Source organism: Camelus bactrianus, chromosome 2, assembly GCF_048773025.1.
Source record: "Camelus bactrianus isolate YW-2024 breed Bactrian camel chromosome 2, ASM4877302v1, whole genome shotgun sequence".
Classification (NCBI taxonomy): Eukaryota; Metazoa; Chordata; class Mammalia; order Artiodactyla; family Camelidae; genus Camelus; species Camelus bactrianus.
In genome coordinates, this window is record NC_133540.1 from 29,042,380 (window position 1) to 29,057,500 (window position 15,121).

The following is a 15,121-nucleotide window of genomic DNA, read 5'->3' on the forward strand; positions in this document are numbered from 1 at the left end:
AAAGTGTCTTTCGTAAGGGTCTGTGTGGTTTGCAGATATCACTTCTCCTATAGCAGTTATGTAGGGGAAATAGAGGTTAACATTCCACTGGTATTTCTCTTTGTTATGGATATTACGTTTTTAAATTCTGGATTATGTTATTCTTCTTGGAGACCTTGTGAGAGTTATTTGTAGCCATTTAAAAATGTTTCATATTTTTTTTTGTGTCTACTGAGGTTAACAAACCTTAGATATTGACTCCTTTATAATGGGATCTGATTGTTATTATAATTTCAATACCTAATATAGACTTGGGACAAGGAAGTTATCAATAAAATATTGCTAAATGAATGAAGGTGTTAACTAATACAGGATAGAATATAGGATTAATGAAGGTTTACATACCTGACTAAGAAAAATTGGGGGATTTAGTCTTTTACTGTGAGATCCTACATTTCTTTTAGAGTAGGAAAGTGTTCTGATCACATCCTAGTAGAAGTGTAAAGAAAAGTAGCAGTCATTACGCTCCCTTGTGTTGCTTATTAGGTTGCCACTGTTTTTCTTTCTTCCCCACTTTATTGAAGTATGATTGACAAATGAATATTGTATATTCAACGTGCATAACATGATGTTTTGATATATGTGTACATTGTGAGGTGATTACCACAATTGAGCAAATTAACTTACCCATCACCTCACACTATTTTTTATCTTTGTGGATGAACACTTGATATCTTCTCTCAGCAAATTTCAAGTACATAATAATTCTTATTGTTACCATGCTGTACATTAGATATCCAGAATTTGCTAATCTCAGAATTTAAATTCTGTACCCTTTGATCAATATCTTCCCTTTCCCCCACCTCAGCCTTTAGCTACTACCATTCTACTCTCTTACCATTGGTTAAACTTTTTTGTTTTTGAGTTCCACATATAAGTGAAATCATGTAATATTTGTCTTTCCGTGTATGGCTTATCTCACATAGCATTACTGTCCTCTAGATTCATCCATGCATCACAGCTCGCAAGCTCTCCCCGCCCCCCAACCCCTTTTAAGGCTGAATAATACTCCATTATGTGTGTATACCACATTGTGTTTATCCATTTATCTGTCATTGAATACTTAAGATGTTTCCATGTTTTTGCTATTTTTAATAATGCTGTAATGAATATAGAAGTGCAGATATCTCTTGGAGAAAGTGATTTATTTCCTTTGAATATAAAGAAGTGGGTTGCTGGATTATATGGTAGTTTTATTTTGAATTTTTTGAGGAACCTCCATGTGTTTTTCATAGTGGCTGCACCAATTTATATTCCAACCAGCAGTGCATGAGGGTTTCCTTTCCTCTGCATCTTCCCCAACACTTGATGTTTCTTGTATTAGTTTTATTATTAGAGTATCAGCTATGTAGTAATTTTTGTTTCCTTTCATTCACTTTTGTAGAAGACATTTGAAGCCAAACCATAAGCATATTTTTTTCCTGTTTATTTTTCTCTTCTCTGCTGACTTTATTTATTTCTTCTTACATGCACATAAAATTGGTAGAGTGAAAAATAAGTCTGAGCTATTTAGAGATTAGTTGAATGACAGACAAAACTTTTTTCATCCTGGTCCATTTCTTTATTTTCTGTTCCCATTACTGATCGAATTCTCCATTTTGTCTTTCAGTTTGTGGTTGAAATACAGGGCAAATGAAATATAATGATACTGTATTTTTTCTTACAGACTTTAAAGAAAACTTGTAATTATGAGAGTGCAAAGTATTTTAAAGTGAACCTCCCATTTATGCTTTCCTATTTGTCTTTTCTAATTCATTCTTTCTCTTCTTTTTATTTTAACCTTTCTTGTTTTTTCCCCTTATACTCTTTACTCTTATTTGAACATCTCACCTTAAAAAGGGTGTGAGAGAGGTGGGTTAGAGTTAATGATAATTTTTTGAAGCTAAGCATGATACCATTTTGTTTCCCATGATGGTCCTACATTGGTGGTTAATGCATCCCATTGTCTGGCCACATTTCTTTCTTGATATACACTTTACGTAATCAGTTTTGTCATTTCCTGAAGAAATAGCTGATTAATAGATCTTGAGTCATCATAGCTTAATAGCAAAGCAGTAGAATGGCAATTCTCATCCGAGCTTTGGTGTTTATTTACTTGCATTATGGTTTTGGACATCTTTCTTAGCCTCTTTTATATTTATTTCTTCATCTATAGAGCAGGAACAGGGAAATGGTAAGCTTGACAACATGTATATTTTTTAATTGTAGCTTTTCTGTCATTGTTATTTTCTTTACCTTAGATAAAAATGATGTTGATAAACAATCATGAAACTTATGAAATACTATCTTAATTAAGTAAAGGGGTATTGTAAGTCCTTTTAAATGCTCAGATCACTTTAGTTTGAGCACCCAGCCAATGAGACCACATGATTACTACGGTGCAGTTTTGCATAGCTCTGACTTTCCAGTCAGATAACCTAGTGCATTAATCTTGGCTCTGTCATTTCCTAGCTATGTGAGCTAAGACACTATTGCCTCATGTTAAAATCAAGATAATAATGGTGCCTACCTACAGTAATTTTGTGAAGAGTAAATGGTATTTGATAAATGTAAAGTGCCTGTTACCGTGAGTCTGTAGTAAATGTTTAATGATACAGCTATTATTGTTACTTTTAAAGTTAAAAAGAGAGAATTTTTTTTATTCTAAGTAATCTTTAACATCATCCAAGGAACACTTATATGTCCCACAGTTCTCTCGGGACGCTTACCTCTGCCGTAGGGCCCTGATCCAGACTGATGCCATGTCAGCCCTGCAGGCTACCTCTTCCTCTCATACATGTGGCTTTTCCAGGAAGCTGCTGTTTTTTTCTTTATCTTGTTGTTTAAAGCATGGTCATAGACTTTTCCTTTTCTCATTCGTAAGCCTAACAACAGAAGGGCATCACAATGCAGAAAAGGAAAGGAAAGCCCATTATTGAATGTTGCATCTCCTAATTCATAGGTCATGCGCCTGCGTAGACTTCCTCTTGACTTTCCTTGACCTCTGTCTCACTCCCTTTACCAGGTTGCAGGGGCTTGTTCAGCTTCCCCCACATGGTGAGCTTCTTTGACCACATTCCTTCTTCTTACAGTCCAGGCCCGCCTGCCTCCAGTCTTAGAATGAAAAGAATGTTGGTTCTTTCTAGGTCCAAGCTTCATCTTTTTTTTTTTCCCCCCTCCCTCTGGTTGATTGACAGTGGGACCATCAGATTCCTTAAGGGCAAGTCCCACTCCAGTTTACCATATGTGTTCAGGTATCTCTTCCCCACCTGGACTCTGCAAGCATATTTCTCAGTGTATTTCCAGAGTGTGCTGTATTCATTCTGGAATGCACTATTTTTAGTGATTCTTCTAGGATGTGTTTTAACTGGTCTCACTTTCTATTTTAGCTTCTTGATAATGACCAGATTAAAAGCTAGGCTCACAGCGTTTTCAGCTGTCAGTCTTCTGTGGGTAACTTTTGAATGGAACATTTTCATGCACGTATTTCAAAAAAAAAAATCATACTTTTTAGATTTATATGTGAACCTAAAGAAAATATCATTGTTGGGCTGATATGTCTGCCTCTCTTTGAAAATTGTGATGCTTCTCTAGCTTTGAAAAACAGAGCTGTATTACTGGGCACTCCATTAAAGGTGGGAAGCTACAAAAAGGCAAAGGAACTGTAGCATAGGTTAAAGTGAACTCATACCAATGAGCAGTGCTAAATTAAATAAATTAAATCCAAATTGAAAAATGTTTTTTCTTCATTATCCTCTTAGTATATTCTGATTATATACAATATATTCTTGATAGAGAACTGGATCTGTTACTGCCATTGAAAAATCTCTTCCAAGAAAAGGTCTGAATATACTCCTTGTGGATAGATCAAGCCTGTATTTAAGGTTCAAGTTTATGATATATCCTAGTTATCTTAACAGTTGATCAAATCAACTGTTTATATATGTTAAATGATTTATATAAACCTTTGAGGACTAATTTTTTTAAATGAAGGAAATAGATACAAACACATTAGGCACCCAAGGAAAATATCAACAAGCATGTATTGGTATATTTTAAAAGAGCTGTGGTCATTACATGTCTTATTCTTTTATTCTTATCTTTCCTTTATGTTGCCAGATTTTTTTTCTTTTTTCTATCTTAACTGAACCCGTTCTTCTTGGTGAACAGTTACTTAGCCTTTTAATTCCCTTGTGAAACCATCTCTGGTTTGGAATAGTTCTTTCTTGCTCTTTCCAGACACACCATACATACTGTTTTTAGCAATTACCTCAAATTGTAATTATATATATATTTTCCCCCATCTCTCAACTATGTTGAGATGGTGGAAGAGAGGGATTGTTTGCTGTGTAGTTTGTTAACTTCATGACTAAGTCTACAATGAGTGTTCGGTGTTACTGTATATGCCTGTCAACATTTGGATTATTTCACGTCTGTTATTAATGGATTCTTAGGAAAAGCACATCACATTATATCCTTTTTATATGGGGAAACTGAGGCATAGGGAGGTTAAATACCTTGCCTGAGCATGAATGTGTCAGAGCCAAGATTTTAAACTCAGGTTGTCTGTGCTCTTAACTATGTTAACTATGGTTTTTATGACAATGAATTAATGACTTTTTGTCTTTCTTGTTTTCATGCTTGTTCTTAGACTACTTTTATTTGAAACTTAAGCCTAAGACTTACCTATTTGTAGTTTAAGTGTGTAAATGTAATCATATTAGCCTAGTATAAGTATGAGACCCTAGTTTTGTATGCTTTCAGTAAACCTAATGGTTAGATAGATATGTTGAGTTAAAAGATTATAGGATTTGCTTAAGTTATCCAGCTCTTGTGCAGATTAGCAAAAAGTAAAGCTTAAACTTCTTGATTCTTCTCTTTGTGTGTCTATGCATTTGTGTATAATTATATAATCTTATGTGAAGATACATTTCTGTCTCATATTATTATTTTTAAAAATATAATTACTTGAGTTTAACCTCATCTATTTAAATTTTACATTAATTTTATTGATCACAAATACTAACCATATTTTACTTTATTTACCAAACTGATGTATGATGTATGCAGGCATTGTTGAAGAAATCAGCTTGTGTTTTTGGAAGGTGTTTTGGTATTTACTTAAGAATTTTGTGATTTTTATTGTTAATAAGTAATGAAGTCATGAAATAATAACATTTTATTTGCATTTGACATACAAATGGAAACTGTAGCCCTGTTTTTAGTATTTTCTTGCCTTTACAAATACATAAAAGCTCTTTTTAGTATTTACTTGCCTTTACAAATGTGTAAAAGCTTTTAAAATAATTTTTTCATTATCAAAAATTTAAAGTAAAAAATTAGAACTTATATTAATCTTCAAATTATTTAAAAATACTGTTTGAAGACTTTAAGTTGTAGAGATAAGAGCCCAACACACTGTATTCAGGCCATTAAAACAATAAGAAATGGAAGCGATAGTTTGATAAGTGTTCTGCCTGTTTTAACCTTGAATGCTATTATCAGGGGGATGATGCTATATCTGTTTCATTGGCTTAGGCTTTTTCATGCTGAGAGAAATCAATACTTTGAGGCGTTGGATGACAGAGGAATCACTTCAGAATTAAAGGTGGCTGTCACACATTGTCATTGGTTGACTTTCTTTTGCTGCTGAGATTTTTAAGCTTTCATTTTTCTAAGTCTTTTTCAGGAGTCTTTGTAAGATTTCTCTGGACAACCTCTTTTTTTTTTTTTTTTTTTTTTTTTTTTATGATTAGACTTCAAATCTGAGTTAAGAGATCAAGAGCAAAGATCTCCAAAATTGAAGTATTGAAAGGCTTCTTAATTTGTTGTCCCTTAGGTGATTTCCCTTTTAAATGGTTTACAATGAGACAAGTTATTTATAGTATAAGTGATTTTGAGATAAATTGTGATGTAAGGTGTATACAAAGTGTTTACTGGAAGGTATGTTTAGTTAACTGAAAATGCAATACTCTGTGTGTAGCCATGAGAAAGAATGAAGGTAGACCTATATGTCCTGACATGGAATGGTGTATAGTTTGATTTCATTTACATAGGAACTATAGTTTACCATTGACAGTGTCTACCCCTGTAGAGAACAGTGAAACAGGGAGGAGGTGGAAGGCAGAACTTTCTTTTTATTTCATTTAAGAGATTACTTTTTGATTTGATTTTAAAAGCAAGTATAAGTTTCTTTTTAATTTTAAAAATGTTTGAAACACGAAACTTATAAAACCAATGCATTTCAAGTGCTTAATTAACATTAAATGTTACTAAATTAGGACAGAGGCTTACATGCTAGTTTAAAAGTTTTACCCTTGAAAACTGGAATTTACTTTTATTTCACAATATTATGCAGACTTATTGAAAATTTCCTTTATAATCTGTTTCTCATAAAATATACAGAAACTTAACTCTAGGGAAAATGTGCATTTAATATTAATTTACCTCCTTTTCTTGATACTGAAAGTGTTTGTGAGAAGACCTCTGTATATCTATCCAGTCACAACCCCTTTTGCTCCATTAAGCTAAATAATCTTATATTATGAAATGACTTATTTTCTTCTGTTTTTTCTTTCAATACTTAAACATGGTTTTTTATCATTATAATTTCTTTACCAGTTTTTGAACTTAATATAAATGGCATCAGAATGGGTTTTGCCTGGCATTTTTAAGTTCAACAACATTATGCTTGTGAGATTCATTTGATTTGTTACATTTCCCTATTTTGTTTTCAATGCTGTATGATATTCTGTTACATTAGTAGAACAGTAGTTTCTCCTAATCTCTGCTACTGTTCATTGGCAAGTATGTTGTTTCCAGTTTTAACTGTTATGAACAATGCTGCTTTGAACATCTTGTAGTCTTTTGGTGCACGTGGTCATGAATTTCTGTAGGGTGGGCTTACTTGACTGTGAAGTGTTCATGTTTTCAATTTTAATAGATGTTGCCACACTCATTGCAAAAGTGTGTACCACTCCCAACACCAGTATGTAGCTGTTTTCATTACTCAGTATTCTTACCAACAACTGATCAGTGTTTTTTATTTTAGCATTCTGGTAGTTGTGTAATGGTGTCTCACTGTGTTTTGTTTTGAATTTTATTTACATTGAAAGTGTCCATCTTTTCTTCTGTTTTTTTTTTTTTTAACATTTTTTTATTGAGTTATAGTCATTTTACAATGTTGTGTCAGATTCCAATGTACAGCATAATTTTTCAGTTATACATGAACATATACATATTCATTGTCACATTTTTTTTTCACTGTGAGCTACCATAAGATCTTGTGTATATTTCCCTGTGCTATACAGTATAATCTTGTTTATCTATTCTACATTTTGAAATCCCAGTCTGTCCCTTCCCACCCCCCCATCCCCTTGGCAACCACAAGTTTGTATTCTATGTCTATGAGTCTGTTTCTGTTTTGTATTTATTTTTTTTAATTTATTTTTTAGTTTTTTATTTAAAAAATTTAAGAGATTATATTTTATCTATTTTTTTTACTTTTGTGAAGTACTTGTCTGTCTCTTTCCCAGTTTGTTCCTAGTTATATGTCCTATTGGTTGTCTATTTTTCTGATTTGTAGAGGGTATTTACCTGTTGATACAGGAGCTAATTTTTAAAATATGAATATTTTAACTACCTTCTTTCCTGTTAATGCCTTTCCTATTAACTTTTAAAAATACTTCTTAAGTATACTTTATTAAATGAAGTATACTTTATATGAAATAAAATACACTCATTTTAAGTATACAGTTTGATGAGTTTTCCTATGTGTGTATACCTGTGTAACTGTCACAATCAAGATACGGAAAATGTCTGTCATCTCAGAGAATTCCCTTGTGACTCACTGTGGTCAGTTCCTCTCCATATACACATATGTACCCTAGGTAGCTGCTCATCTGGTTTCTTTTATTATAGATGGTTTTGCACATTATATACAATTTCATATAAGTGGAATTACACAGTAGGTACTCTAATATGTGTATTCTTTTGGTCAGCATAAAATCTTTGATATTAATCCATATGGTTGTGTGTGTTACTCTTCTGTTTCTTTTTATTGTGGAGCAATATTACTTTGTTTATCCATTCATCTATAGGTGGATTTTCAGTCCTTTCCAGTATTGGGCTTTTATGATTAAAAGCACTGTGGGCATTTTCATATAATTTATTTTATGTTATCATTCATTTTGAGAAATACCTAGGAGTAGAATAGCTAGATAGTGTTGCAAATATATGTTTAGGCTTAATAAAACAAGAAAAAATGCAATGACAGTAAAGGGCAGAGAGTTATAAGCACTCTAAGGGAGGCTTTTCATGTTTATTTCTGCAAAATATATTAATGTTTAGTATTCTATCCCTTTAATGCAAAATTTGTTGTGTATTCCTTAGCTTCTGACATCTGAATTTAAGATTTGTATTATTTCTTTATTAAACATTTAATATTTTCTAATAAAATTTAAAGCTATAAATTTTACTTTAAATGCTGTTACAGCCAATTCTCCTACAAATTTTCTAATTTTCCTTATGACTTCATCTTTGATATATAACGTTATTTGGAGATGTATTGTTTAATTTCCAATTACTTTGGAACTTTTCAGACTTTTTTTTCACTTTATGTCTTCAAGAATCAAAAGGAACTCTAGATTTCTTTAACTCTTTCTCTGCATGAATTCCTCTTTTCTAGTGGTTTGTGTTTCAGATTCCCATTTTACCTTCTCAATAGACATCTTTACACTTGTTTCACATATGAAAGCTATGGGAAAAATATGTTTTCTGGCCTTTGAAAATGTTTTGAGGTTATTTGGTGATTAGTGTATCATCTGAGTGTATCTGGCACATAGGATGGAGAGACAGGCATGTTGAAAGATCGTATACCACATTACTGAATTATAAAAGGCCACAAGATCTGGCTAGTAAAGTTTGGTTCTAATTGTTTAATATTTTAGACAGTTGTGTACTTTTTTGTGGGTGGGGTATATAAGTCTATCTGTGTTACACCAAAGTGAATTCTTTTAGAAATAATTCTGGGACTGGTCATAAAAGGGCAGTTAGAAGATGATTTCAAGAGCTGAGTTGTGAGCTGATAAAGATCTGTATTAGGGCAGTGATAAGAATGATTAAGAGGTTTTGCTAAAATGGATTGATGAGATATGAAGTGAGGGAAATTGAGAAGTCACAGATGACAAAAATAGAGTAGCTTTCTCTTCAGTGTAATAGCATGTTTGGGAGAAAGATGTTAGTTTCAGTTTTGTCCACTTTAAATTTCAGATACTTATTGAATGATTGGAGATTATCCTACAGATGGAAATGTGAGGTCAGATCTGAAAAATTTGAAAGCCAGCTCTAAATTGATAACAGTACATTATGTGGGTGTGTATCGTATTGCCAAGAGACATTGCACAAGACCTTGAGAAAATGCCAACATTTCAAAGGTGGTTGCGGTGATTACAGGAGGATGATAGAGAAATCTGCTTAATTTTACTCCTCTCTGAGCTTTCATGCAAAGTTCTAGTAATGAACTTGTGTAGAGACATAGCATCTAGAAGGAAAGACTAAATGTGGTGTTGTCTTTATTTACATTTAAAGAGCCAGAATAGATATTTGAGTTATAAATGGCCAGTCTAAATTGTTTCTCTCTTTAGATATTACTTTATTTTTGCCCTGCAAGTAAGTGAATTTAAGAACTAGGTTTATTTATCTTATATGCTATAATTCTATGGTAATAAATCTCAAGACTTCTTTAGCAATAATCAAATGTATTTGAATTGTTAGTTCCCAAGATGGTTATTTCTTTTCTTTTTAAGATTCAGATTTTTGGCGGCTCATTGTTGTGATGTTACATTACTTAGTTACTTAAAATAGGAAAACAGAAAGTTGATGTAATGTAAAATTGAATGAAAACAGGAAAACAGTAAAGTTAATGTAAAATAAAATTGAATGAAAGTTGATGTAAAATTGAGTTAATACTAGGGCTGGCCCTTGATTTTATTGATAGATGGTACATTTGGGTAGCATCTCTTGGAGTACCTCCACTCAACCTTTAAACGCAAGCACACACAAACAAATATATATATATATATATATATATTCCTTAAGTAACGTGTGTTTGATCTTAAAGCATATTCCTTATCTGTACTTGACTTTGAATGGTAAGTCAGACATTGAATATGTTACTGTTTTTTGATAAGAATGTGTTCAAATTCCATTTTAAAGATATTTTTAGGAGTGGTTACATGCTCATTATATCTTTACAAAACATTCTTGTTTGGTTTCCTTTTACTGTATTTTAAGGTTAGATGTGACTCTAATGTTCCACAATGAGACAGAGATTGATAATCTGGAAAGAATAGCCCTTTAATGTGATTTATATCTATAGATTTTATGTCAGATATGAAAAGTTGCTGTTTAAATTGTAAAGGAGGATCCATTAAAGAACACTTTAATCCATTTTGCTATTTAACTTACCTTGGATTCTTTTTAGAATTATGCGTTTGCAAGCAAACTTTAGTGGCTTACTAAATGTTTGCAAAATATGATTTGATAAAGTTAAATTATTCTAATATTTTATTAAATACAGAAGTAATAGGTCATTTAAGTCTTTTTTGAGTACTTTTAGTACATTTAATATGAGGTATCTGATATTTCAGGGGAGTATAGACGCCAGTTATTTTCTAATTATCATCAAGAATTTTAATTTCCTCTTAACAAGTGAACTTAGACAAAGGCAGACTATGTATACAGTAGGGAATATTGAAGGTGTAAAAATTCTACAGCTATCTACTGTTTTGTCCTGTTGGTGTCAGTGTATGGTTGGGTTAGCTATGAAGTAACCTTTAGAGTGCTGCCTGGTTCTGGGAGCAATCTCTGAAAATATCCATAGCAGTTGACATTTTTGTTACATTGGAATAATTCCCTAGTAGTTATCTTCATTTAAACTACTTCCCTTCAAATATTTTTTAATTACATTTTCTTTTATTTCCTCAAATCATATTTTTGACAAACTGAACTATCTGTTGTTTGTTTGGCCCAGTCTTTTATTTTTAATATACGTATGGCACTTGCCTTTCATTTCGTATAAATTAATCTAGTGTTTAGCATGCTTTATTTTCTCCACATCAATGTTTATGTAAAAGAAGTACTTTGCCTTTACCAGTGTACAAAAACTAACCTTAGAGGTTACCTAGAGTCTTCTAATTATATAATTCTTAGCACTTCTTAAATCCTCTCATTTTGCAGATGAGGACAGTTAGACCTAGTGAAGTAAAATGAGTTAGTTGTCCAAGACTGATAAGAGATAACTGCGGGGGGCAGGAAGGGTATAGCTCAAGTGGCAGAGCGCGTGCTTAGCATGCACGAGGTCCTGGGTTCAATCCCCAGTACCTCCTCCAAATATATAAAAAAAAATAAACCTAATTGCCTCCCCCTCATAAAACAAACAAAAAAGCAAAACGTATGGGGAAAAAAAAGAATCTGGTAAAAGAGTAGATCTCTCATGTTCTTACTACAATCAAAGAAAAAAAAGCCTAAAAAAAAAAAAGAGGTAACTACCAAGGATGATGCTTTGTTCTAGTTTTTGTTTTGCTTCCCAATCTTGTATTTATTCATATATATATACTATTATTTCTAGTTTTTTTCTTTTTTTTGAGTCCTCACTCTGCATTCCAGAACTTCTTCAGTCTGTTACTTCTTCTACCTGTATTTAGTACTTGGGTCAAATGGTACTGCATCCTCCTTTCTGAAACTGACCCATGTTTCTGCCTTGCCTTTGCTTTAAGGTTTTTTAAACACCTGTCTAAGAATAAGTTGTCTTCTCAAAATGTTCAATTTTCTGTCTTCCTTCATAGACTTTCATATACACCACTTATTATTTTCTATATACCTTTTTATTAAAAATTATTTTTAGCTTCAGTTATTTAATGTCAGTGACATAACAGTCAGTCCTCTGTATCTGCAAGCTCTGTATCTGTGGTTTCAACCAACCGCAGATAGAAAATATTAGGGAAAAAAAAATTCTGGAATGTTTCAAAAAGCAAAACTTGAATTTGCTTGTGTGCCTGGTAACTATTTATGTAGCATTTACATCATATTAAATATTATAAGTAATTTAGAGATTTTTTTGAAGTACAGTCAGCCCTCTGTGTATCTACAGGCTGCCTTCTGCTGATCTGGAGGGCCTGCTGTATTCTTTGTACTGTGGCCATTTTATGAAAGAGATTTAAGCATCTGCAGATTTTGGTGTCCATGGAGGTGTCCTCCTCATACGAGGGAAAACCGTACTTTTATTCCCACTTCCTTCCTCACAGTCGAGAAGGAATGGGGATTCTCCAGGGCAAAGGCTATCAAGCTAATTCAACCTTTGATCCCTGCAGCCTAGTGTTTTGCACAGACTAAGAGATACTTGATTCCTTATGTATGTACATGAACACCATATCAGTTGGGTTGCTTATGGTGTTAGGAACGGAAAACCCAATTTATACTGGCTTTCAATGAATGAATAGGAGTTTATAGGTTTTCATAAAAAGTCTTAAAAAGAAGATTTCACAGAAATTCTAATGGTAGGCTTGTCTTTGATTGATCCAGAAGTTCATGATTCCATTTGGAATAAACTATTTCTGTAATTCCTATAGCTCTGCTCCCTTTGGGTTTTGGCTTCATCCTTAGGCTTGTTTCTCTCTTGGTGCATTAAGAGCTCTCAATACTCCTGGAATTATGTACTTTCTCTTTTACACCCTAAGAGGAAGGAAGGAACTAACCAACAAAACTCCTGACCTTTCTTCTTAATGCAGCAATTGGACCAAGTGCCCTTCTCTGAGACAGTTTGTCTTTGTGAGTGTGACTGTTACCTTCATTGGTTTAGGACATTGAGGCCCTCTTTTGTTGCTGAGCCATTTCTGGGATACTGTATGGCAAAAGTCTGAATTGGTGTGCAATAGGAAAGGCATGCAATCACAGTGCGTGTCACATACATAAACTAGCGACACTTGTTCCAATGTCAGATTTTTGTTACTTGTCATAGGTTGTGTACTCATCATAGGCTGTGTACACATGTGAACGTATTGTGAGCTTGCATTTGGAGGTTAAGGGGAGGAGCCCAGTAGACCCTGTGACTAGAATTAAGGATTAAGTTTACGTAATCTTTGTTTTTTATTTTGAGCAATTAATAGATAAGTATAGCACCATAAACACGACACCTTAAGTATCTTGAATTCCAGAAGAAAAGAAATAAACATCTTGGAAACTAGTGATTTACTGTATTGGATTATTGCTAAAGAATCTTAAAAAATCTTGAAAATTGATGATATCTAAGACAGTACTTTACAAACTTTAATGTATAAATCACCTGGAGATCTTATTAAAAATCCAGATTTTGATTTAGTAGCTATGGGGTGGGACCTATAATTCTTCATTTTTAGCAAGTTCCTAGGTGATTCCAGTGCTGTTCGTCCATTTTGCATAGCTAAGGTTTAAAAGACCAAGCTTTTTGTCATTTTTAAAGGTGTTGAGAACTAGCTCCGTTTATTATTGTAAACCACCACTGTGTCTTTTCGGGACCTCTGTGGTGGCTTATAACTGATCTCCATCCTTAACTCTGTTGTCTTCTTACCTTCTGTTCTTTAAATGGCACTATAGTGATCATTTTAATATGTAAATCCATCACATCATTCCCCTGCTTAACCTTCCACTGGTTTCCCATTGCATTAGAATAAAATCTCAACTCTTTCCCATCACTGCACAATACTAACTGGTGCAGCCTCGCCTACCTCTCCAAACTCATTTCATATCATTCTTCCTCTTATTCCCTTTGCCTTAAGTGCTTTGTTGCTGCTCTTCATGCTGCTTGTAATGTTGACCCCTGCATTTTCACATGACTAGCTTCTCTTTATTCAGGTCTCTGCTTAAATATTAACCACTTCTGAGTGTATCTTATGAATGACTTCAGAGAAATAAATTCTTAGGGGATTGTTTTTCCTGAGACAGTAGATCATTCCAACTCTGTCAGTTCAGTTAATGAGGGATGTAAAAGTCACTTTAAATTTTTGGTTGGTTCAGTTCATACTAGAGATTATTTTATAATGCATTTTGAAGTTCTTTTCCCCCACATTTTTATAGTATTAATAGATGTTTCTTTTTCCTATCCAAGTCACTGTGTGCCCAGTATTCTGCAGACAAACGAGAAGATGAGAAGATGTGTGATCATTTGATAAGAGCAGCTAAATACCGAGACCATGTGACAGCAACTCAACTAATCCAGAAAATTATCAACATTCTCACAGACAAGCATGGAGCCTGGGGAAATTCTGCAGTGAGGTAAAGGGATACCTGTAGGATTTGGCTACTGGTTTTCTGTAGACGGCCTAGGTTTAGATAAATGGCTTTGGATATGATCAAGGCCAGATGAAGAACAGAGTAATTTAATTTTGTATTTTATCATCTACTATGAATTTAAAGTAAAGGGGAAGGAGAAAATCAGTGTGGGCACAGTTGGGGACCTTTGTGGATCTCTCAGTTCCCTCAGTTACCTCTAAAAGTATCGTTGCTCATACGTTCATTCATTTTGAAGTGAACTGTTAAGGGAAGTAATTAATGTGGACTGTTTTACTAGCTGCACTTATATCTGAATTTACAAACACAACATTTTACTTTGAGAAACTATTTCCTATTTTACAATTTTAAGTTTTTAGCGCATACATTTGAAAACTTAATAGTATGTGTTGTTTTCTTGAATTCTGTCGCAAATTGCAGGGCTATGATGATAAAAATGCCTTCCTTAAAATTTTATTCATTACATCTACCTCCTTTTAAGACCACCAAAGTGAACATGCTGTTTTTTTATGCTAATTTCTAGAAACAATAATTAATTGCCTTCTAGGACTAAGATACTTAGAGAAATCATAAAATTTAGTCTTTTTGGAATATTTAATGCTTTAAGTCTTAGGACTGTGTTTTGACCCATTTAAGTAATGTTAATGAATAAATTCTTTATTTTTCCATTAGAAAGGTATTTTTAAATTCCTCATTTCTGCATAACTTTTTCTAAAGACAACAACAAAGAAAGAAAATAGCAAATTACCTGTACATTATATATATAGGGGTAGCTGGT

At 33.1% G+C, this 15,121-nt stretch overlaps 1 protein-coding gene across 6 annotated transcripts in view; it reads left to right on the top strand.

Moving 5' to 3' along the window:
- The window catches only part of LRBA (LPS responsive beige-like anchor protein), a 620,528-nt gene that overhangs the window by 264,956 nt on the left and 340,451 nt on the right, over positions 1–15,121 (top strand). For 5 of the 6 annotated variants that reach the window (XM_074377442.1, XM_074377438.1, XM_074377451.1 and 2 more), the window contains one exon: positions 14,162–14,328. In XM_074377442.1, the coding sequence (XP_074233543.1) occupies positions 14,162–14,328 (167 nt within the window). Of the gene's footprint in view, positions 1–13,947; positions 14,061–14,161; positions 14,329–15,121 lie in introns of those variants that run through there. The other variant, XM_074377464.1, reaches the window with a different exon arrangement.